Source organism: Bos mutus, chromosome 22 (assembly GCF_027580195.1).
Source record: "Bos mutus isolate GX-2022 chromosome 22, NWIPB_WYAK_1.1, whole genome shotgun sequence".
NCBI lineage: Eukaryota > Metazoa > Chordata > Mammalia > Artiodactyla > Bovidae > Bos > Bos mutus.
In genome coordinates, this window is record NC_091638.1 from 10,433,814 (window position 1) to 10,460,304 (window position 26,491).

The 26,491-nt window shown below is 41.8% G+C and overlaps 1 protein-coding gene across 1 annotated transcript in view; it reads left to right on the plus strand.

Annotated features, from left to right (window-relative positions):
- Positions 1 to 26,491, plus strand: part of STAC (SH3 and cysteine rich domain) — a 115,027-nt gene that overhangs the window by 83,035 nt on the left and 5,501 nt on the right. The window contains 4 exon segments of the mRNA XM_070359494.1: positions 644 to 708; positions 2,211 to 2,299; positions 18,626 to 18,677; positions 18,772 to 18,909. Coding sequence (XP_070215595.1) covers positions 644 to 708; positions 2,211 to 2,299; positions 18,626 to 18,677; positions 18,772 to 18,909 — 344 coding nt within the window.

Consider the following 26,491-nt stretch of genomic DNA (forward strand, 5'->3'; position numbering starts at 1 on the left):
TCATCAAAGGTCACAGAGTGGCTGCTAAAATGCAAAAGGTAGAGAATTATGTATTTTAAGAACACACTAGATGAGAAACCACTGTTTAATTTTTTTCCCAATAATACCCCCCAATGCACTGCCAAATAAGAGATCGAGGAAGTATTTTGAAGTTTAAAACCTTAATCTGCAAGTAGAATACAGAGATCATCAGGAAACTAGCATGAAGATATTGAATAGAGATCAAAGAGTCTGGTATTTAGAAAAGTGTATTGAAATACAGTTAAATTGCACCATACTTCACCTACGCTACCATCCCCTTAACAAACGATTGGATACATTTAACAAAGATGAATGACATGGTTTCTGCTCCTGAGAAGGGCTCTGCCAAATGAGACCAAGCAATGCAGGAGGATGTGTGCTGGCCCGGAGGCGTGGACGAGGGTGTGGCTGTGCAGAGAGTGTGGTGTGGACCCTGCCAGGGGCGCAGAGGGCAACAGATGGAGCGTGACACGCGAGCTGGGTCGCTGAGGATGAGGAAAGGCGGGGAGAAACTGAGTTGAAACTGTGGTGCAGGGAGTAAATAAAGCTGCGTCTTTCAAGCGTGTTTCCCAAATGTGGTGACTGGACTCATAAATCTCCTCCTTTTTGTGGTCTCTTTCAGTGTTCACATATCCAGAAAATGGCACTGACGATTTCAGAGACCAAGCAAAGAACATAAACCACCAGGTATTCATGGACATCTCAGAAGACTGGCCAGACAGGGTCCTTAGATTATTCTGTAGGTCACCCCCGAAGTGGGTCATGAAATCAACTTAGTGGGGCCCAGACTAGCATTTTTAGAGAATAATGTACCGTAGAGTACATAGCATAGGCAGCACTGAGCAGAACAAATTCCAAGGCATCCAGGGTACAGAGGATAAAGACTGTACTGTGTGCTTTTGCTTCTGTTATGTATGCTACCTACAAGTTGGCATGTGCTCTACAGTATGTAAATTATATATTATGACTGTATTTCATAGTGGGCTTCCCTGATGGCTCAGAGGTCACAGCGTCTGCCTGCAATGCGGGAGACCTGGGTTCAATCCCTGGGTCGGGAAGATTCCCTGGAGAAGGAAATGGCAACCCACTCCAGTATTCCTGCCTGGAAAATCCCATGGACAGAGGAGCCTGGTGGGCTACAGTCCATGGGGTCGCAAAGAGTCAGACATGACTAAGCGACTTCACTTTCAACTTTCAAGTTTTATATTTTATGTTAATTTAGATATATAATTAGGGTGGAATAATACTGCATAAAGTACTTGAGCTTTGGGCAGCAAACAGAATCACAGATCAAAAGAATATAGTTAAGTGCAGCTTTTGTTTAGGTTTTCTAGATATGGTACCTATTCATTCTATTATTATGTCTTTAAATGTATAGTAATACATTATATATCTGCATGCATATAAAATGATACAAGATAATACTACATGTTGTATAATTTTACTTTATCATGTATATTATAAAGCAGAAACATTTATATAGCTACAATATTTGTGTAGTTAATAACAGCTTATGTTTATATAATACCTGTAAAACTCATATAGTTCACAAATTAGGGACACAATAAAATCGACCTCATGGGCTGTTGTTAGCTTTGCATATGCTAATCCATGTACCATCATGCCTCTCACACAGCAAGCTATCAAAAAATGGTAGCTTTTATTATCATTATTGCAGTTTCATAGTCAGTGGATGGTGATACCATAACAAATCAAATCAGTCTCAGGCCAACATCTTTCATTTTTCCACAGCATGAATGAACTCATTTCTGGATGAATACACCCAGATCCCTTTGATACACTAGATACAAAATTGTCCATTTTAGGGAATAGAAGTTGTTTACTACTCTCCACCGGTCTGCTGTCTATAGACAGAATATTCTCTTGCTTGGGCTCAAGTCTGTATCCCCTTTCACGAACGACTAGATCAAAGGAAAAAAGTGACTTGAACGAAACTGTAGTATTTCTGACAAAAAGTTCCACATAAATGTTTTCAAATAGTTTGTAATGAAATCGAACTCAGATAGGAAATTAAAAATAAACCTGTTTGGAACAAATAATAACGGTTAGATATTTTAACACGAAGGATTGCGCTGGAATCACATTTAACTCCCCGTTTCCTGTCTTCTTCCTTCGCTCCGTTTCTTCCTCCTTCCTCCTCTCATTTCCCTTTCATGTTTCTCTTTCAGGGACCTCTTTCCAAAGACCCATTGCAGATGAACACCTATGTTGCCTTGTACAAATTTGTACCACAAGAGAATGAAGATTTGGAAATGAGGTAAAAACATTTTTAAAGGAAGAAGAAGAACGAAAGATTTAAAGTCAGTGGTGATGTATGTGAAAGAAAATAATTCAATTCGCGCTGCCTCCAAGCGCCTTAGAGCAGTGATTCTCAAATGTTAGCGTGCGGGGCTGGTTGATGCGGATTGCTGGGCCTTATTCTGGAAGTTTCTGACTGAGCGTGATTCAGCGCGTCTTGGGTGGGGCTTGAAAATCCGAGTTTCTAACTGGTCTGCAGGTGGTGCAGACGCTGCTGGCCCAGGGGCCACACTTTGAGAAGCGTGGTCAGTACATCGTCAGTAGCGCTGCTACCGGGAGTTTTCATGAAGGCTGAGCATCAGATGCACTTGGCATCCTGCGGGGACTAATAGGGAACCAAAAACGTACTTGCTGCCCAAATTAACATTGACTGACAAATCAGTCTAAAACTCTATTTATCCCTGCCAGAGACTGGCAGCTCCCCCTGGCTCGCACCTAAAGGTTCTTCTGTTTCAGGACCCATCCCACCTCATGGTCACTGAAACAGAGAGACAGGTGAGCCTCAGGGCGCTCATGAGATCTAAACCTTTCTCTGGACCACAGTCTCATGTTTCAGGGGTGGTGTGGCTGGAGTCCGTACTGTGTCCACATCCTCCTTGCTGTGTGATTTTAAGCAATGTACAAACATCGTGTTTCCCAGGTTTCCTTACTGATAAAAGGATAATAATGATCTTTTCCCCTTAAGGCATTTGTGAGGATGAAGTGAATAAGGTTCGTAAGGCATATAGCACAGTAACAGTAGACACTCAGGAACTGGCCGTCAGTACAGTCTTTGTAATGTCGTGTTCCCCAGGTTGTCTCAAAGAAAAGACTTCACTCCTTCCCTCTATTCGTGACCCAAGCCACAAGCGCTCTCAGGACAAGGACTTGGTGTTTTCCAGCCCTGGAGCAGGATACGAGGGGCTACTTTTGCAGCCACATGGGCCGTTAGAGATGGGTTCTTTCCTCTTCTGAAGAGCCGGGAGAGAAAAACTAGCACAGAAAACCATTTATATGTCAGAGCATTAGGAAAATAGCCTCCGTTTTATGGTGGACTCCACTGTCCAAGTGCTGTCACTGGTCCTCCCTGCAGAAGGCTCTGGAACCCTTTGTCTCCACCCTGGAGCTCTCTGAGCTTTCCCACATCTCATATGTGCTAAGTCGCTTTAGTTGTGTCTGACTCTTTGAAACCCTAGGGACCGTAGCCCACCAGGCTCCTCTGTCCATGGGATTCTCCAAGCAAGAATGCTTGAGTGAGTTGCCATTCCCTTCTCCAGGGAATCTTCCCGACCCAGGCATAGAACTCATCTCTGACATCTCCTGCATTGGCAGGTGGGTTCTTTATCACCAGAGCCACCTGGGAAGTCCTTTTCACATCTCAGGTCTGTCCATTTCCCTGGTGTGACCCCTCTGGCTTTTGCCTGAAAAATGGTTCCTCCTCAGTAAAATCAGCCTTCTCCTCTTCCACTTTCCCCAAAGTCCCTGAAGAGAAAACAGCTATCAAAAGCCTCCATGGAGACCCTGTTTCCTGGTCCCATTTGCCATTGGGGTCGACCTGGATCGCTCAGCTGCACTTCCTGGTACAATGCCCAGTGGGCCCCGTAGCAGATGTGGGTGTCCGGCCAAAGTCTGGAAGCTCCCCCAGCTCACACCCAAGGTCAGCTTTCATTGTTCATCTGTGGGCTGCTTCCAGCTGATTCTCGGGCTTTTCCCAGGCAGAGTTGAGGCTTGGTTCCTGGCTCCTTAGATTCGTTCAGACAATTAGGTTCTTATAAACCTGAACTTTCTCCATCCTTGAGGAAGACTCACCATGCTGAACTCACTGGCTGGAGTTGTAAATGTTATCTAAACAGCCTGGTTAGGTACAGCAGAATGAGACGGTGTTTGTCGGGTGAAGCCCCATTCTATCCAGATACAGCAAACCCTGCCAGTCAGAACCTACCTAGGATTCGTTACTGGTGTGGTTCCTTGCCCTCAACTGACAGTCCACATTAACTATCTGCTGATGAAGACAAGGAGGACCTATATTTACTTTGCAAAGAACAGTATATTGGGTTCTTCTTGAGATTATCATTTGAGTGTCTAGAATTTAAAATTTAACAACACCCCATTGTGCAGGTCCCACAGCTTTATCTTAGAAAATTGTTCTGAACTTATTAGATGGAAATAATAGCTCCAGAGAAATATAACTCAAGGGTGAAGTCTTAACTGTCTGGTGGTGGTCGTATGATTTTGTGCTTATGTTAGTCGGTCGCAGGCCATTAAAAGTCAAGTTGTCTGGTCACGAATCAAACGTTTACACTCTGCTCCAAGGCAAACAGGACTATTCATTCCCAGGAATGAAATGTCTGCATTGCATAGACTGCAAGATTGAAGTGATAAATCATACTTAACTTTTTTTTTCCTTTGCAAAGAGATTGTAGGTTCCCATTTTAGAAGCCAAGCTCTGATTTAGAATGTGTAAGGCAATGCTTTGGGGATTTAGTATCATTCCTTGAATGAACTAGGGCTTTGTGAGTTATCGTTCTCTCCTTAAACCATGAGGTAGTAAAAATCCTTTTAACAAAACTCTATTTTCATCCACCTTCCTTCTGACCCAGGGGGCATGCTGGAGATTATCCTCAGGAAAGAAAACAAAGGATACGAGAGTGGAGGGAATGTTGAGGGCATGAGCTTGAGGACAAAGGAGGTCCAACTGGCAAAGCCAACAGTCACGATCAGAGCAGATGGACCATCACTTCAGCCAGAGTTTGCTATATATCTGCTTAATAATAAGAAAGCTTTTTCTGCCAACAGCCAGCAGTCTAGACCTCTCTCCAAACCTCCAGATTCTCCTCCATGCCTACCCCAGGAGTGCCTGGCACCCAGGACCTCTGCCCTCCCCTGCACAAACCTGTCCCCAGGGGGAATGATGTCACCATCTGCCCAGGCCTCAAGCCGGCCACCTGAGGTTTTCTTTTACCCCATACCCAAAATGCATTCAGTGTTCAATTCCTACTGGTTCTCTTTGCCTCAGATCTGCTTTATCCAGCCCCACCTTCACCTCTCCCCGGATTGCTGTGGGATCCACCTGGTCTCTGTGTCTAGTCTTACACCCCCTCACCGCATTCCTCCCTTCCCATTTACTTTGGGTGGAAAGGATGCTGCAAAGACAGCCCAGTGTCCTGGGATCGTCTAAACTTTGGAGTCAAACAGAATGGATTCATGTCCCTGCTCCTCTATTCTCTGACAACAGGGCATCTTACCTAACTTTCTGAACCTCTGTCTTCTTATCTTGAAAGTAGAGATAATAAGGCCTGCCCTTGTAGGATGGTGGTGGTTGAGTTGCTAAATCATGTCCAACTCTTTACGACCCCATGGACTGTAGCCCACCGAGCTCCTCTGTCCATGGAATTCTCCAGGCAAGAATACTGGAGTGGGTTGCCATTTCCTTCTCCAAGGGATCTTCCTGACCCAGGAATCGAACCCAGGTCTCCTGCATTGCAGACAGATTCTTTACTGACTGAGCTATGAAGGAAGCCCTTGTAGGATGGTTGTCATTAAATAAAATAACATAGTAAGAGTTTAACAGAGTTAATTCCAGTCAGTTCTGTTCATACTCCAGAGGTAGATGCTTCCTTTGCAGACATAAAAAATGAGGGAGAAAGAGAATGACATACAACATGGATTTACTGACTATTTAACAATGAAAAGTGTGGGCATCACTTGACCTAGATTTAAGCTCTAGCCAAGCTGTTCACTAGCTGTGTGACCCCCATGAAGCCTGAGATGGTTCCACAAGGTATCAAGCTTCTGCTCTTATAATACACTCGTGAAGAAGAGAATCACTGTGCCTGCCTCAGGTCTGCTCATGACACACAAGTGTGTTTAAAACTCCCTAATGGCCTCCCACTCCCCTTGGGTCTAGACCAGAATATTTACAGACACCTGGTGGCTTCTTTCACCCTGGTGACTTCTTTGCTTTTCTGGCACCACTGTTCCCCTTACCTCTCTGCTCCATCATCTGTTCCTCAAAAGGACCATGCTTCCCTTGTGGCTCAGCTGGTAAACAATCTGCCTGCAATGCGGGAGACCTGGGTTCAATCCCTGGGTTGGGAAGATCCCCTGGAGAATGGAAAGGCTACCCACTCCAGTATTCTGGCCTGGAGAATTCCATGGACTGTATATAGTCCATGGCGTCTCAAAGAGTCGGACACAACTGAGCAACTTTTACTTTCACTTTCAACTCTTGCCAAAGAAATTTTCTTCCTGCCCTCTGTTCCTCCCACCCTTCTACTTACCCGCCACCACAAACACCACCACCACCATCACACACACACACACTCTTCCATTGACTGTTATGCACCCACTAGATCTCAGCTCTTCCTTGGTGCAACCTGGGTGAGATCCTCTATGATATACTTTCATGACACCATATTTCTTTTCTTCAAAGCACTTATCTCATTTTGTATTTTATATATTTCTGGGATTGTTTGGTTAACTTATCTCTCCCTTGTAAAGCCCATGAGAACAAATCTGTATTTGTTAAATAACCCTGTGTCTCTGGAGTATAGACCAGTTCTTGAGACTTGCTGCTGCTGCTGCTAAGTCACTTCAGTCATGTCCGACTCTGTGCAACCCCATAGACGGCAGCCCACTAGGCTCCTCTGTCCCTGGGATTCTCCAGGCAAGAACACTGGAGTGGGTTGCCATTTCCTTCACCAGTGCATGAAAGTGAAAAGGGAAAGTGAAGTCACTCAGTCATGTCCGAATCTTCATGATCCCATGGACTGCAGCCTACCAGGTTCCTCCATCCATGGGATTTTCCAGTCAAGAGTACTGGAGTGGGGTGCCATTGCCTTCTCCTCTTGAGACTTAGTAGATGCTTAATACATATTTCATGAATGAATGAATGAGTATTGTGGAGATTAAATGAATGAACTAGTGTTGTCTCTGGCATATACAGTTAGTGGGCAAATAGAGGCCATGATAATAGAATGGAAACTATAAAGGAGGAAGTTAACCCAGCTGAGAGTGGTTTACCAGGACCTGTTTCCTGAAGGAGATGAGCCTTGAACTCAGGATGAATATGATTTGTTGAGAAGAAATTGTAGAAAAAGAGACCAACAGTAGCCCATAGTCATATTCACAGACAATGAAGAGCTGAAGACAATGTGGAAGAAGCCCTGCTAAGCCAAACACAGTTTGGGCATGGTAGGGTGAGCCTCAGGGAGAAGGAGTATAGGGCTCTGCCTCCTTATTCCCAGAGCAGTGCCTGCCCTTCTCAGAATTGCTGTGATCCCAATCATTGGTCTCCACACACTGCCTGAAGGCAGAGGCTTCACACAGTCAGCTTTGCTACACTTTCAGCGCAAACTTCCTTCATAAATTCATCTGCTGTCACCTCCCCAAAACTCTGGCGCTCGTGGAAGCCATGGTAATCTTCCCACCCATCATGGGCAAGAGTAGGGGAGAGCAAGGGCGCAGGGCAGAAAGGAGCAGTGTCTGGGGGTCACACAGACCTGGGTCCCCCGTCCAGCTCTGACACATCCTAGCTGCATCAGTTTGAGCAAACTGTTTAACCTTTTGCAGCCTCCATTTTCTCCTTCCTGGGGAGACTGAGCAATGAGATAATGTTAAAAAAAATGAGATGAGATTTTGTGCCCAGTACAAAGTGAGGTGTACAGTATATTTAGATACCATCTCTTCATCATTTATATCATTTCATAATACATTTTATTTTCCTGGTCTTCAATTACTCTAAAGATATATAGTATATATATATATATATATATATATATATATCTTTATAGATATATAGTTCAACACTCTGTCTAATCTTTGAACACATCCAAGGAGACTTTATCTAATTAGTCTGGCTATAAGGAGGCTGTGACACCCTGTCTCTTACCTTCTGAGTAGGTTTTGTGGTTGCTGACATGACATGCTCCATGTATGGAATCTCACCACTGATACACGAGATGTGATGCCATCATGTGAGGGCTCTCCAAGCTGCCTTGCAGATAATTTGAGGTCTGATAACATCAAAGAGCCACCCGGGTTCCTCTGTCTGAGTGTAATGAGCTTGCGTAGTAGATAACCTCTGTCATTAAAGGTCTTAGACAGTCTCCACCAAACACCTTTACTGTCTAGTTTTTTAAAAGTCCTGAAAATTACACTTTATGGAATGCCAGCTTAATTAACGAGCAAAGCTTTTTAAAATGCTACTTGAAATACAAACTGGATAACCCCATTATAATCAGGACTGGCATCATGATCAGAGACTGTCTCATAAATTCACAAAAGCCGTGTGTCTGTCATTCTCCTGGCCATGTACGTGACTGTGTGTGACACACTCACATACGCACATACATCCCTACACACTATAGTCAGATACACACAAACTCACACACAGTCTCACACACACAGACACACACACATTCAGACATGCACACTCAGATACACGTGCATTTATACACACACATATTAGCAAAAGCTTGATAACCCGTGCTTAGCCTTTTGATGAAAGTAGATCCTGCCACCCATATTTACAATGTAACCTGTCTCATTGAAAGTCTGCAAAATATTCTTGGAGATATCACTTATTAATTCACATTGATGCATATTTTTAAAATCTGTAAGAATAACTTCAGTGGCTTGGCCAAGTTGACATATTATTTAAATAGTCGGCATACATAAATAACTCTGAGTAAGCATGAACCCCTAAAACATTGGTAGGGACTCTGAAATAAAAGATCAAGCATAAACAAGAAACTCAAGTGTTCAAATACATATTTAACTGACCATGTACGTCTATTCCCAAGAATCCATTTTGGTTTTCCACATCTAAATCATTTTCATTTTTATTAGTTCTCCCCAAACAGATTTATATGATAATGGCCATGTTTCATAAGGGGTGAAGAGGAGAGGAAAAATTCCTATGAGCCAAAAGAGGGAATGAGGAAACTGCTGTTTGAATATTATTAAATTTTAAGAGAGATGTAAATTAATTGCCACTCAATCTGTTTGTGTCAGAATACCGAAATTTGGAGGCCATAAAAGAAAAACATATCTTCTTTTGTAACTCCAAATTAGATTCCTAATTTAAAGTCTTGAATTGCCAGACTCTTTCTTGGAAGCCATGAGTCCCAGATTTTTCTGTGTGTGAGTCTGAACAAAACCAGTTGTCCCGTTAGCTAATATTCACAAAAACCTCTGGAGATGGGATGGCCTGAGTTCACCTCTTCCTGATTTATTGAAAGCACCACTTGAAATAAGGTCAAAAGGGGACTTAACCCTTGTGCGGCTATCTCCAGGATTTGTTTCATCTACCACCGCTCATCTCGTGGTGAATGAGTATGTGCTGTCTGCAGTGTGCACAGTTCACAGGCCCCGTTATCAAAGAGCTCCCATGGCCATAAGGCTGCAGGCCCTCGACAAGAAAGTCCGTTCAATACGACGTCTTGTGGGGGGGGAGGTAGTTCTGGATGCTGCTGCTGCACCTCAGGGAGATGCTGAAACATCAGCTGGGACGAATCAGGTCTTCCGACCACATCATCCCACTGCAGAATAGAACCGTGATCTAAAACTTAGAAGGAGGAGAGGAAGGAAGCTAATGTTTAGGGAGCATATACTGTGTATCAAGGGCTTTTCTGGTGGCTCAGATGGTAAAGAATCCGCCTGCAATGCAGGAGACCTGGGTTCAATCCCTGGGTGGGGAAGATCTCCTGGAGAAGGGAATGGCAACTCACTCCAGTATTCTTGCCTGGAGAATTCCATGGACAGAGGAGCCTGGTGGGCTACAGTCCATGGGGTGCAAAGAGTCAGACACAACTGAGCGACTAACACTTTCACTGTGTATCAAGTTATTTACACTACATCATTTCATTTAATCTTAAAAAAAAAAAGAAAAGAAAGAACCATTGAAGCAGCCTTTGGAAGCCAGGGAAGATTTTGCAAGGAGATGGCATCGCAGCCCAGCCAAGACTTCCAGAAAGAGTGGACATGAGTACATGTACAGCTTGAATAGTGAGCAGTCATCCTCTCTTCCACTGAGGAAAGGGTAACAGAAGAATAGTTCAACTATGAGAACAAGCGGTGCCAGATGCAAGCCAATTGCAAATCCCATTACAAAAGAAGTTGTGGAAATTCACTGCAGGAGCATATTTAAATTCTTACATTCATCCCAGTCTTCATTCTGGAAAGACTGTTTTAAAATTCAGTAAAGCTTAGCAAAGGGACACTTGGCTGTTTGGTTCATAGTCCAAAGAGACAATTTATGGTCCTTTAGAGGAGAGGGAGAGAGAAGCAAGTCCAGGAACCCACAGGTGGAAGTGGAGGCTTGGAGCTGTTACCTGGGGAGGCAGACTCTTCATCCACTCATCTTTCTTCTACCCCAGGCTTTCCATCCTACACTGACGTGGTAGGTTTCCTCTCTGATAAGGAAGACAATTTATATGAGCAGATTCAGATAATGCGTTAATTTTGCCCTTTTTGGCCACTCACATTACTCCTTATAAACCTATTTAGATTGTTCAATTGGTTCAAAAGAACAGGAAGTGTGTGATTATAGAGTGACATTCATGAAAAGTCACTCCTGGTCAAGGATAATTTTTTAAAATTAAAATGATTACTGTTACACAAGTATAAAATGAGTACATGTCAGAATTTTAATTTGAATCACTAATGAATTAGAGAACCAGTACACTTTCACATCTGACTAAAGGAAAATTCACGCAGCACCCATAGGTAGGCAATTAAGAGCGCTGATGTGAACTTACAAATAGGTGCAAAAGTAGATAATATTCACAGGGTAGTCATTGACTTGGAGAAGGCGATGGCACCCCACTCCAGTACTCTTGCCTGGAAAATCCCATGGACGGAGGAGCCTGGTAGGCTGCAGTCCATCGGGTCGCTAAGAGTCGGACACGACTGAGTGACTTCACTTTCACTTTTCACTTTCACGCATTGGAGAAGGAAATGGCAAACCACTCCAGTGTTCTTGCCTGGAGAATCCCAGGGACGGGGGTGCCTGGTGGGCTGGCGTCTATGGGGTCACACAGAGTCGGACACGACTGAAGCGACTTAGTAGCAGCAGCAGCAGTAATTGACTACTTTCTGCCAGACACAGTTCACTAACGTTTCTCGGGGTAAGGCTCATTTGCATTATTGCAGAGATGTGCAGTGGCTCAAAGACACTGAAAGGGGGAGGTGACCCAGAAGGGGGCACCAGACAGCACCCAGATCAATCATCAGTTTTGCCCATTTCAAAGTCTTCCAAATTGTCCCTGGTAGCCCCTTGCATTCTTTCAACTGATCTATGGGGTCAGTCAAGCGAGCAGTATTTTGCAAAGGAGAGAACAATGGTTAGGATGATTAAACCACGTGTTACAATCCGTATAAATCTCCAGGAGAACGTTATTAAAATAGAGACTCCTGGGTTACACCCACACTGGAGACTCAATTCCCACTTGGAAATCTGTATGGTTAAATATTCCTTTAGACTCTGGTAATCTGCCAGGTTTGAGAACAACTGTGACTTAACTGATTTCTCCTGAGATGAACAGTGGGCCAGCGGCCGACCCAAATGGGATGCAGGTTTCTGATCCTCAGCCTGTGCTCAATACACTGGTCAGCACTGGGGCTTTGGCCTGTGGTTTATTTGGTAACGTCCTTCACTCTGTAAGGTTTTATAAATCCTCCATAAAATAAGAAAAGGAGAGCCCTCGAGACAGTGTTAGACAAAATAAGACTTGGTGTCTCGTTTCCATTCTCTTAAGTACATTACTGCTTGGCAAATGCATCAACTTAATTAAAACTAAATGTAATTCTAATGCACCAATTTGATTTAAAAATAATCTTCACAGTCACCAGGACATCCAAATGCAATTAAGGGCTATTTGAGGAAAGTCTCTGATGCATATTATGCTCTGACACTGTGCTATGTCAAGAAACCCAGATCTTCCCGAATATCACTAATGTGTTTAGCAGCCTCTCTCTCACTCAAATGCCTTTTTCAATTAGGTTCTGGAGAGCATGATCTGTGACAGTTCAGGAACATTTACCAAATCTCATCCAAATGGCCCTTTAGCTGAATGTTTTCTCTCTGAGCTGGTCTCTGGACTTGAGAAGGCACAGGCAAGTCTTCTGGACACCAAGCTTAAGACAAAATCACACTGCAGAGTTCAGGAGTTCCTTGTTCCCTAACCATATGCTAAGATTTTAAAGGCTCCGGACCAGGATAATGGAAATCAAGGAAAAGGTCTAAGGGAAAATTCAGCAATAGATCTGAAGCTAATGGAGCAGTTTGGCTGGCTTCCTTTTCTGTTCCCCTTGAGGCTTCTCTGGGGGCTCAGATGGTGGTGAAATCACCTGCAGCGCAGGAGACGTGGGTTCGATCCCTGGTCCACAGGGTCACAAAGAGTCGGACACGACTGAGTGACTTAGCATGCACAAACTTTTTTAAGTATTTGGGAGCCAGACGAGTTCATCTTCCATGGACTGTATAGCCCATGGGGTCACAAAGAGTCCGACACAACTAAGCAACTTTCACTTTCTTACTTTCACTTTCTTTTGAGTTCATCTCCAAGATTTGGAAATATAGAGTTAAATTATAAAATCTATATATAATGGATCAGAATATAAAGTCACCTAAAAGAAAGAAAATAACTGATAAACCACAGCAGGACTTTCTACTAACAGTATGATAACACAAAATAAGAAAGAAATATTTCATAAAAAGGGCTCCAGTCAACACAGAGACATAACACAGCTGGAGGCAGAGAGTCACACCCTGGCAGTGTCCGTCCTAGGAACAACCCAAGGAGGGAGAATTTTAAGCCTTAGGCCTCCATTCTGCCAAGACCCATGGCAAGGCTCTGCCTCAGGAGAACAGGTGGGCAGAATGTTGACCTAGCTCTTTGATGGTAGCACCTAGCACTCTGACACCACAGGAAGGGGAAGAGGACTAAGTTGAGAACAGGTTAGAAGAGAACCCACAGTTGAGAGTGAAGTGTTCGACGCGGCCACACAGGACCACACCAGCGACTGGGGAGTCGGGGTAACAGCAGCTGGAGCTGTAGGGGCAGCTTACATGTGGTCAGCAGCTGGGTTAGTGAGGTTTCCCAGGCTCCCCATGGATTAGCTAATTTGAATAATGTCCCAAGCTCCAGCCACAGAGGCTGTCCTGAGCTGTCCAGAACCCACGCCAGGGCAGTTAAGGATGAGGCTGGTACACAGTGCCCCAGAGCATTCAAGCCCCAAAAGGGAGATGGTGTGGGTTGTTAATTTAATCGGTTGTCTAAGAGGAACTGATGAGTCCCTAGACAGAGTTTCAAAGTGGGTCAGGCATTTTTTAAAAAAAATTAATCAACTAATTAACAACTAATCTCAAAAATATACAAGCAATTAATCAAAAATTAACAACTAATCTCAAAAATATACAAGCAACTCCTACAGCTCAACTCCAGAAAAATAAATGACCCAATCAAAAAATGGGCCAAAGAACTAAATAGACATTTCTCCAAAGAAGACATACAGATGGCTAACAAACACATGAAAAGATGCTCAACATCACTCATTATCAGAGAAATGCAAATCAAAACCACTATGAGATACCATTTCACACCAGTCAGAATGGCTGCGATCCAAAAGTCTACAAATAATAAATGCTGGAGAGGGTGTGGAGAAAAGGGAACCCTCTTACACTGTTGGTGGGAATGCAAACTAGTACAGCCACTATGGAGAACAGTGTGAGATTCCTTAAAAACTGGAAATAGAACTGCCTTATGATCCAGCAATCCCACTGCTGGGCATACACACTGAGGAAACCAGAAGGGAAAGAGACACGTGTACCCCAATGTTCATCGCAGCACTGTTTATAATAGCCAGGACATGGAAGCAACCTAGATGTCCATCAGCAGATGAATGGATAAGAAAGCTGTGGTACATATACACAATGGAGTATTACTCAGCCATTAAAAAGAATACATTTGAATCAGTTCTAATGAGGTGGATGAAACTGGAGCCTATTATACAGAGTGAAGTAAGCCAGAAGGAAAAACACCAATACAGTATACTAATGCATATATATGGAATTTAGAAAGATGGTAACGATAACCCTGTATACGAGACAGCAAAAGAGACACTGATATATAGAACAGGCTTATGGACTCTGTGGGAGAGGGAGAGGGTGGGAAGATTTGGGAGAATGGCATTGAAACATGTGAAATGTCATGTATGAAACGAGATGCCAGTCCAGGTTCAATGCACGATGCTGGATGCTTGGGGCTGGTGCACTGGGACAACCCAGAGGGATGGTATGGGGAGGGAGGAGAAAAAAAGAAAAAAAAAAAAATTAACAGGACATTCAATATAATTAAAAATTTCTTAGAAATCACTTTTTTCAAATCAAAAAAATAAAATTAAAAATATTACATTACACTGAATGATTTTACCTTACGTGCCTGCTCAGATCAACTTCCCAGAGCCCAGAGTGGGAAAGGATCTAAGCAGGGCTCAGTGGGAAAGAATGCTGAGATTGCTGGGGGGTGCCAGGCAGAGTCAAGAGGGCAGCAGAAGCCCCATAAGCCACACATGTACCGACCCAGATATTAGAGAGTTGTTGTTTTGGGTTCAAGTCCCGCCCTAAAGCAAGATCTTTCCCAAAATGAAAAACACATTAGTTGTCTCTGCCTCATGATTAGAGTATTTAAGTCGTATCAGTAGGAATCACTCATTCTTTATGCATCCTATTTATTTCCCTGATAGCCCTGAAGACAATTTGCAATTATATATTTATTAGTTATGCATACACATTCTATATTTATTATTTATGAAATGTTTAATTATGCATTTGCTTATTTATTATCCATCTTTCTCACTAGAATATTAGCTCCCATGAGGCCTTTACTCACCAAAGTATACCCAGTGCCTAGTAAAATCATCCTTTCAGAGTCAGTGGTCTAGAATATTTGTCGAATGAGCAGGTAAACAGAACAGCAAAGGATAAAGGGATGAATGTAATTCTCCTCACTCACCAAGCAATTTTCAGGTGCTGGCAGCGCCTTTTCCTAAGACAGAATCCCCATCACGCTGTCGGGATATCTGATCTTTCTCATAAAATTATAGCTTGTATTCCAGTGAGTGCTTTATTCCAATGTGTGGTTTATTTCACATGGGTCATGGGCTCAGGGACTGTCCACCTCTGGGCATGGTCAAGATTGACCATCCAGACGATAAAAATAGATGTTGGAGGGACTTCCCTGGTGGTGCAGTGGCTGACTCCACGTTCTGCAATGCAGGAGGACCCAAGTTCAATCCCTGTCAGAGAACTAGACCCCATGTGCTTCAGCTAAGAGTTTGCATGCTGCAACTAAGACCTGATGCAGTCAAATAAATAAGTACATATTTTTTTAAAAAATAGAGGTTGGATTCAGGCAGCACTGTTTTACACCCAGGGAAAGATGCCTCTTCCAATCTTGATTCCCTACTTATAATTTCTGCCAAACCATCAGCAAAGTCACTCTGGTTGATGCTAACACACAGTTTCTTAGGTTACTAGGTTAAATAAAATCTGCTGGAGCTAGAAGGATTTTTCTACATTGACTTTCATCCTTGCTGCTTAATTAAATCCCTCACCTGGGAAAAGAGTGATTTTTATCCTCCTCGCTTTCTGTGGCATCAGCATGAAACTGTGACTGTTGAAATACCAAAATGCCAGTTGTGTTTAATGCTTCAGGTGTAACAAGCCTGTTATATTTGGAATCCCCTACGAAGATAGATATTAACTGAGAATTGAAAATGACAGCAGAGGAGATTGAACCAGAATAGCAAAGGGAGCACACAAGTCTGCTTCCCTTCTTGCACCAATCCCTTAAAGTGCGAGAAATATATTTTTCTAAGATTATCTCCGTAATAGTACTAGAAAATAAGAAAAACACTATCAGAAACCCCCAAATATTGGGAATTTCTTGGGAGACTACAGCAAATAGAGAACAAGGAAGATGACCAGAGTCCAAAGAATGCTCAGAGAGAAACATCTATGTAAGAGCATATTCAAACAGACACTGATCTCACAAAAGAGTATGCGGTGTCCCAGTGGCTGAATTGCATTAATGGCCCCAATTCTTCACTGTCCCTGTATCCATGCTCTTTGCCATGAGACTTTACAGTTCCTTTCACCGGAGTTGCTTTAAGGCAGAATGACAATGTGTCAGTTCTGAGCCTACACATTAGAAGCCTTATGTGTTTTTCACATCTCCATTTGCTGCCCTGGCAATGCCATGAATGTCCAAACTGGCCTTCTTGGGTATGAGAAACATAGAATAAGGCAAAATCACCCCAGTCATCCCAGCCAGCACCCAAGAATGTCAGTGAACCTTTGAGATTTGGGGATTGTTTGTTACACAGCATTATCACAGCAATATATGACTGATACAGAGTCCCAGCAGTGTTCATTCATAACCCATTATTACTACGTAGAATGAACAATAGGCAGCAGTGGTGTTTGACTCTAGAATTAAACCGTCACCTGTGCTCTAAGAAAGGGAACCCATGCCCAGGCAAGTGTGCCCCTGTGTGGCCCAAAAGACTGAGAAAGAAAAACAACTGGAGGGAGTTCTGGACCTCCAGAGCTTGTAGAGAGTGGTAGGGAAGGAAAAGGCAGCTTTACTTGGAGGGAAATAAATGAACCTTCTCCTTCCCAGGGTTAAGAAAGCCACCCTTGTTTTTGCCATTGGGGTGGTGGTGGGAGTCCCCAGACTGCTTGTCTGCTATACTCTCAAGCATCCAAAGATGAGATGCATCAGCTGACACACCCTGCCGTCTTAAGCAGAGCCTGAAATTAGTCCTCACCCGTTGCAGACGCAGATGTATTTGATAGTGGAGAATCACCCAGAGATTCATACCCTGTGTTTTCAGTTATGAATATAAAGAAATAAAAACACAGGTGCAAGACAAAATCCCTTGACATGAAGGAAAAGTAAAGTAAGAAGATAAACTGTGCTTCCGTTGCAGGGGTCATGGGTTCAATCCCTGCTCGGGGAACTAAGATCCCAAGTGCTGCTCAGCATAACCAAAAAAAGAAGCAATAAGACAAAGAACAATATAACTAATCCTAATGGAAACAAATTTAATAAAGGGAAGAAATATTGTTTTTAATATCTAATAATATCCTCAGCAACATCCATCATGCTTTTCTGTCCATAAGATAAAGTTGACAAATGTGAAAAGGAGACATTCAGAAAATGATAAAGAACTCTTGGAAATTAAATTTTCCCTAAAACCCTCAGTACTGTAATAAATATTACAAGAGATAAGCCCATATACAAACTAAGCAATTAGGAAGATTAAATTGAGAAAAATTTTAGTCTAGATTCCTTGTTAAAGACAGAAAATGTGTAAGAAAGACAAAAGATATAGATGATTGATCTAGAAAGCCCAATACATATTGACTAGAAATTCCAGGAAAAAGGAAGAGAGAAAATGACTGGGAGAAAACAGTGAAAAAATAGTGAGATTTTCCCAAGTTGAAAAATAACATGAGTCTTCAGATAGTAAAAGTGCCATTAGGTGTTGAGTAGAAGGAATAAAAGACACACACACACACACGCAGAGGTTGATGTGAAAATCAAATTAGAGATGGCAAATAATCACCATATCCACAATACCCATAGCAAAAACATCGTATAAGTCTTCAGTTAAACCCAAGTAATTCCTAATGAAGGATATAACATGCACACACACACAAGTCTGAAACAAACTTCCTGATTATACCAACATAAAAAGTGGCAGACAAGGGCAATGGAAATTAAGTAAAAGTGGTTTCAAGAAGGTACTGAGAAGATGCAGCTAATAATAAAGACAATGCCTCATGCTAGATGTCGATAGGAGACAAAAGAAAGAGCAAATACACCTACACGCCTCTGCATAAATGTCAGTGCATGGAAAAGAGTCCAGAAGGAGACACAGGGAAGTACTAACAGTGGTCACCTCTGGACAGTGGGAGGAGGATTGCGGGGCAGAATATGAAAAAACTCCAGTTTTCATATTTTAGACTTCCACATTTTAGAGTTTTTTTTACAATGCAGAGATGATCATCTGTGTATAAAAATAAAGTTAAAGATTTTTTTTTAATACAGCACAGAAATTGGACTTGCATTCAGCCTCTAACAAAGCTATTTTCATGGGTGGGAAGAGCAGATAAAAATCATTTTTATTATAGTATTATTTGGGTGAGTGAAAAGCTACCACTTCTGACTTTAAAATACCATCTTTTTCTTTTTCACCCCCTCTACCCCCCACCCAACTCATTCATTCTTCATTTTAGGCCAGGAGACATGATTACTCTTCTAGAGGACTCTAATGAAGACTGGTGGAAAGTAAGTATTTCTTTTTCTTTAAGAAAAATCACTTGCTAACTATAATTACCATGAATGCTACAATTATGGCTGCATGCCTCTTTTTTCCTTTCAGGGGAAAATTCAAGACAGAATTGGCTTCTTCCCAGCCAACTTTGTTCAGAGAGTACACCAAAATGAGAAGATTTTTAGATGTGTTAGAACCTTCAGTGGGTGTAAGGAACAGGGGCAGATAACACTGAAAGAGAATCAGGTGAGTAAAGCCCACCAGCGCACACCAAGTGTGACCAAAATAGAGTAATAGTCATTTGATAAATAGCAATAAATCTGAATGAGTAGAGTCACGTGAGTGTATTCACTTCGAGAAAACATATTCTTAGTCCAGTGATATTGTGTGTGTGTGTGTGTGTGTGTGTGTGTTTTAATCGCTCAGTCATGCCTGACTCTTTGCGACCTCATGGACTTCTGCAGGCAAGAATACTGGAGTGGGTTGCCTTTCCCTTCTCCAGGGGATCGTCCCAACCCAGGGATAGAACCCAGGTCTCCCACATTGTAGGCGGATTCTTTACCATCTGAGCCACCAGGGAGGCCTGATATTAGTGTAGCAGGATCTAAACACGCAAAACCAAAATGTTAGGAAGCTCAGTTGCCTTCCCTGGGAACCAAACATATGCTATGCTATGCTAAATCACTTCAGTCGTGTCCGACTCTGTGCAACCCTAGAGACAGCAGCCCACCAGGCTCCCCCGTCCCTGGGATTCTCCAGGCAAGAACACGAGTGGGTTGCCATTTCCTTCTCCAATGCATGAAAGTGAAAAGTGAAAGTGAAGTCGCTCAGTCGTGTCCGACTCCTAGCGACCCCATGGACTGCAGCCTACCAGGCTCCTCCATCCATGGGATTTTCCAGGCAAGAGTACTGGAGTGGGGTGCCATTGCCTTCTCCGAACCAAACATATAGCTTATATAATACTTACAAAGCTTATATACCTGTTGGGTTGGCTACAGATTTCCTTTGGTTTTTAAGTAAAAATAAAAGACATATTTTTCATTTTCCCCAAAAACTTTATTGAACAATGTATTCACCATTTTGTTCCACTACCTTAACTGTGGAGCATCCTCCAGCGTGAAATCTCTCGCATGAAACTTCTCAAATCACTTTTGACACATTTGACCAGTCACAGCACCTTCTCCATACACTGCACAAATCTTTTTTTGCTTCAGTTGCATTTTTACCTTTCTTGAAATAATAAAGCATAATAAAAATGTCGCTTCTTCCTTCTGTCTTCAATATTAAAATAACTACACAAAAACTCACTAATTTTGATAAGTTTTTTTAAATGCATGCTGATATGATAGATGTCACAATACAATCTAAAAAAATTGTTTCAAATGAAGTTAAAGACAACTAAATGCTACTAGAGCCCTCATATAGAAAAAAATCCAACAAACCTTTTGGCCAACCCAATATATTTTATTTGTTGAAGTTTTACACATGCCCTATAAATGAGGAAACAATGGCTCATAGAGGTGATGTGCCTTGCTCAGGGGCAAAAACCTGGCATGTGGCCAGGCTGGAACTTAAAGATAGACCTGCAAGCTTCAAGTCAATGCCTTCCACTGAGCCATGTGCCCTGGATGATGAACAAACTCAGAATGCAAAGTGCCTTTTGCATAGTCAATTCCCAGGGAAGACAAGCATCCTAGGACCAGAAGGACCCTTGAGAACAAATTCTTGCTCATACAGAAGCCACAGAAGCCTTAGTGAGTCATTCTTGATTCCAGACAATGGAATCACCCACATCAGACTGAGACCCCATCTCTAACGCCATACACACCCCACAAAGCAAATGGTCACATTTCCTGTCTGGATTCCATGTCAATGTCTCAAACTTCTCCAAGATTACTCAACTGTATCCTTCCTGTTACAAAATCTGAAAAGTCTTCTGAATGAAATACATCCAGGAAGGATGTTCGTCTTTATTGGCAAAGCATTATTATGTAATTTTGCTAGCTTGTTTGATTTTTCTTCTCAGAATAATCTTGTGCTTCCCCATTTGACATTAAACATTATTTTATGTTACTAAAATATAAATAGAGCTTCCCTGGTAGCTCAGAGAGTAAAGAATCTGCCTGAAATGCAGGAGACCCAGGTTGGGAAAATCCCCTGGAGAAGGGAATGGCAAGAAAACAACCAGAAGGCAAGTTACAATGTGCTTAAGTTGATCAATTTCCAGAAGTGGAACAGCTGCTCAGTCAATGACTTCCGCCAATCTCTGGACCATATCCCCCCAACCCCCAATTTTTTTCCGGAGATGAGCTCATATATGTGTCTTCCACTCTCATGGTTGAGCTGACAACCTGCTGGGGCAGGGGAGAGACAAACCACCTAGCATCTTTAATGAGACATCTTCAAGACCCAGCACAGCATTTCAGCTTGAATCTGAAACCACATGGATCTACCCATAATTGTAGGAAAGTTCTATAACCTCTGATAGTTGTCTAGCCTGATATTTCTAAGGGGTGGCCTTTGCACCATCTGAATCAGAATAACCTGGGAGCTTGTTGAAAATGCTGATTTCTGACTCCACCCCAGATCTGCCAAAGCAGAAACCTTCAGGGCAAAGGCAGGGAATTAGTCTTTTTACAGACTTCCTGAGTGTTCTATCAAAGCTAAAATTTGAGAATGACCTTCATTTCCATTTCTCACTTTTGTGTCCTCTAGTAGTTCTGTGACAACTGAAGGCATTTTTATTTCCAGCATTTTGCATCAGCAAAATGCACTGAGGTCTCTTTGCTTCTACACAGACTCTCTGTTTTCAGTCTCTGTCGTCAATGTGGCAAGCAATTTTTGGAAATATCAGCCCCCTGAAAGAAAATTACATTTTAAAAAAATCAATTATTGAGAAAAAATTTAAATTTATCTCCACTTTAGTGTCTTAAACTATTTTAGGTGTAAAAGTTTGAAACTTGCTTATTGATTGAGGGGAGTTCACTGTAGTAGCAAAAGCACAGATTCCAGTGTCATACAGAAATGGTCTATACCCTGTGTGATTTTGGCAAAAATCACCTCTGAATGTCAGTGTTCTCATCTGTAAGATTGGCACAGCAGTGTCTGCCTCTTGGCATGGAGATGAGAGTCACGTCTATCACCTGGGTGAAGTGCCAGCACAGTGCCCGGCCACCACGGATCAGTGCTGAGCAGAGTCATTACCCTTGCTGCCTAAATGGGACATCCATCTGCAGCGGCCAAGGCCTCCCGAGAAATCACCTAATAAACATCAGAAAGCTTCCCTGGTTGCTCAGGGGTGAAGAACCTGCCTGCAGTGCAAGAGATGCAGGTTCAATCCCTGGAGCAAGAAGATCCCTTGGAAGAGGAAATGGCAACCCACTCCAGTATTCTTCTTGCCTAGGAAATTTCATGGACAGAGGAGTCTGACAGGCTATGGGGTCCCAAAAGAGTCAGATGCAACTTTAGCAACTAAAACAACAGCAGCAAACATCAGAAAATAGCATGCTATTTATAAGTCTAAAAATATAAAGAGACAAATGGTCATTAGCAGGGAAATAGAAGAAATTTGATTCTGAAAACAAATATAACACATCTGTGATTAAATTACATTTCTGCCTCTGGGGTTCATTTGTCTTACAATTATTACATTATTGTTTCCACAGAACTTTTGCTACAAATAGAATTAAGTTATCTTTTTGTCGAGAACATATCTAGAGTTTGCACTGACACAAAAGTATGTTTTCCTCATTTTTGAAATTTAAAAACTATCTTTATGAGATCAATTTAAATACCATAAAACTATTTTTTAATTAATCCATGATTCCATCATCCCTGGAGAACTATTTTAATTGATTCTTATGTTCTATGAAATCATTTTAATGGATAAATCATTTTTAGATTATAAAACTGAAATGCATTTATTGTGGAGAAAATTTGGAAAATACCCCCCAAAATTATAAAGAAGAAAACCAAGATCAAGGTAGTTCAACCATCAAGCAATGATCAACATAAATATCTTTGTGTTATTTCCCACCAAACTTTTCTTATTTTGATATCATATTCTATTTAGTTTCCTAACTTTTATTAACTTAGTTATTAAATGTTTATCAAAACACAGGTTTTAGCAATTATATAACATATCATCATATAGATCAAAGGTTGCATCAGACTGGCCCTGTTTTTAAAACAAGTTTATGAGAACATTGCTGCATTCATTCATTACACATTGCTTATGGCTGCTTTCATACTGCAGTGGCTAAGTTGAGTCATTGCAGTGGAGACCACAAGGCCTCCAAATATTTACTATTTAGTCCTTTACAGAAAAAGTTTGCCAGCTGTACAAGATGTACATAAAGTATTTAGTATTCCTCTGTGACTGGATATTCAGAATTTTTAAAAAACTATTATGGATAACTGCAATGAACACCTCTAAGTTTTTTTTTTCCATAACTCTGACTCCTTCTTTAGAAAATACTTTAGAATTTACAGGAAAACCAGTAAACCATTTTTCCAGTTCTTGATACATACTGCCTCCCAAAAGTTTATGCCAGTTTACACCCACATCAGCTATTTATGAGAACATTCAGGTTACCACATCCTTGCCAGAACTGAATATTACTGTTTATTACATATTTGTGTAGCATACAAACGATATCTGTCGTTTTTAGAAGTGAGTAATAGTTCATGTTAATCCTTAATTCCTGGATGGTTAGGGAAGTTGAAATTTTATCATGTATGTATTGGGCATTTGTATTTCTTTTTTAAAAAGAATGTATTTATTTTTATTTTTGGCTGTGATGGGTCTTTGTTGCTATGTGGTGGCTGCTCTCTAGTTGCAGACTTCTAGTTGGGCTTCTCATTGCAGTGGCTTCTCTTGTTGCGGAGCACAGGTTCCGGGGCGCTCAGGCTTCAGTAGCTGTGGCACATGGACTCAGTAGCTGTGGTTTGCAGGCTCTGGAGCATGCGTTCAGTACTTGGGGTACACAGGCTTAGTTGTCCAGCGGCATGTGGAATCATCTCAGACTAGAGATTCAACCAATGTCCCCTGCATTGCAAGGCAGGTTTCTAACCACTGGACCACCAGAGAAGCCCCTGTATTTCTTTATGAATAATCTGTTTATGTACTTTCTTATGCTACTGAAAAAGTTTTCTCCCTTAAAACTATTGACACCTGATCTGCCATACGTGGCCAACATTTCCCTCAGTTTGTCATTTGCCTTTTAATTGTAATGCTTCTTCCTTCAGGAGCTTAATAACTCTTCAGTTGAATCATCTGTTTTACAGTTTTGTCCTTATGGTTTTAATCTCTTTATTGCTTCCCACTTATCACTTCACTTCTTCTTAGGAGAATGTTTCAAGATAGTCCCCCACTTCATTTCAGTTTTCTGAAGTTTTTATTCAGACTTCGATCACTCCTGACATTGATTTCAATTTAGTGTTTTTTCCCCCATACTGTTTTCTCCTCAATCAGCCCTCTTTCCTCTGCAGCAGGTTTTCTTTAAGTTAAGGATCTTGAGATGTAGGTTATCCAGGTAAACCTAATATAATCACAGGGGGTCTTATAAGAGACAGGAGGGTCAGAGTCAGAGGAGATGACAATGGAAGTAGAGAGAGAGGAAGAAAGAGGAATTTGAAGATGCTGTGCTGCTGGCCTCAAAGATAAAGGAAGGGACCATGAGCCAAGGAATGCAGGTGGTCTCAAGAAGCTGAAGGCAAGGAAATAGATTCTCACTTAGAGCCTCTGGAGAGACCATAGCCCTGCCAGCACCCTGATCTGGGGACTCTGCTCTCCAGAACTGCAAGATAATAAATTTGTGTTGTTTTAGTTTACCAAATTCGTGGCACAGTAAGTCCCCTCCATAGGAACCTTGAAGTTGCAAACTTTCAAAGATGTGAACGTGCATTCACATGTCCAGTCACGTAGTTACTAGTTCACGTGTCTGGCGTGCATTGTCTGTGCGTGCATCCTCGACAAGTGGCTGTGCTTTTGTGTACTCTACGTGCAGTACTGTATAGAGTACAGTAAGACAGTATCTTTATTTCAAACCCAGGATGTCCAGAAACACGTGTAAAAGCAGTGGTGATGTAGCTGACACTGCTGAGGACCCGGAGGAACTCCCGCCACAGGACGTGACAAGGGGGCTTGCTTTATCTGAGGAGGCACTGTTAGCTTTTGACATGCAGGACCCGAACATAGAATGGTCCATGAAGTGAAGCAGCTGTGCAGAGTGCAGTCCAGTGCTACTGTGTCATCTATGATGAGGAAAAAAGAACTACTTCCCAGACATCGCTGGATCATTTTTTTCAAGAGGGTAGATAGAATTGAATCCAGCAAGGAACCAGAACCTTTGCCAGCAAGGTCAGGTGTGAGTGAAATTACAGCTTGCCCTCCATTCTCTATTGCTGAGGATCCTGCAGCTCTACCATCTCCCACCTTCTCTCCCTCCTCTAGTCAATAACTCCTCTTGCCTGTTTACTCAGTGCCAGCTGTTGTACTGTACTGCTGTACTTTTCAAGGTACTGTCCTGTAAAAATGTCCTCTTTATTTTTTGTGTTTCTTTTTTTATGTGTTATTTGCATGGGAAGTATTGGGTTGGCCCAAAAGTTCCTTTTGTTTTTTTCATAAGTTGGCTCTAGTAGTGCTTAGTTGTCTTTAACTTCATTCAAAACAATTTTGTTAGATTGTATAGTGTGACATCTGTCATGTCAGCATGCATTTTAAAAAAAAGTCAAAATTGGTGAATTTTTGTGTAGCATTTTTATATTGAAGATGGAAGTAAAAAGCAACATTATCAGCATATTATGCTTTATTATTTCAAGAAAGATAAAAACACAACTGAAATGCAAAAAAAGATGTGTGCACTGTATGGAGAAGATGCTGTGACTGATCAAAAGTACCAAAAGTGCTTTGCAAAGTTTTGTCCCAGAGATACCTTGCTAGACGATGGTAGACCAGTTGCAGTTGATAGTGATCAGATCGAGACATTAATTGAGAACACTCAATTGTTATACCACTTGGGAGATAGCCAACCTACACAAAATATCCAAATCGAGCATTGAAAATCATTTGCACCAGCTTGGTCATGTTCATCACTTTGATATTTGGGTTCCACATGAGTTAAGTGAAAGAAACCTCCTTGACCATATTTCCACATACAATTCTCTTCTTAAACGTAACAAAAACGTCCCATTAACAAATCGTGATGGGCAGTGAAGTGGATACTGTGCAATAATGTAGAATGGAAGAGATAGTGAACCACCACCAACCACACCTAAGGCTGCTCTTCATTCAAAGAAGGTGATGTTTTGTATATGGTGGGTTGGAAGAGACTCCTCGGCTATGAGCTCCTCCAAGAAAAAGAAACAATTAAGTCCAAGTACTGCTCCCAGTTAGACAAAATGAAAGCAGCACTCGATGAAAAGCATCTGAAATTAGTCAACAGAAAACTCAGTCTCCCAACAGGATAATGCAAGACTGCATAGTTCTTTGATAACCAGGTAAAAACTGTTGCAGCTTGGCTGGAAAGTTATGATTCATCTGCTGTGTTCACAAGACACCACACCTTCAGATGTCTATTTATTTCAGTCTTTATAAGATTCTCGTAATGGATAAAAAGTTCAGTTCATGGAAAGACTGTAAAAGGCACCTGGAATAGTTCTTTGCTCAAAAAGATAAAAAGTTTTGGAAAGATGGAGGTAGACGATAGTGGAACAAAATGGTGAATATGTTGTTCAATAAAGTTCTTGGTGAAAATGAAAACTGTCTTTTATTTTTACTTAAAAACTGAAGGTACATTTTATCTAACCCAATATTATAAATCTTTTA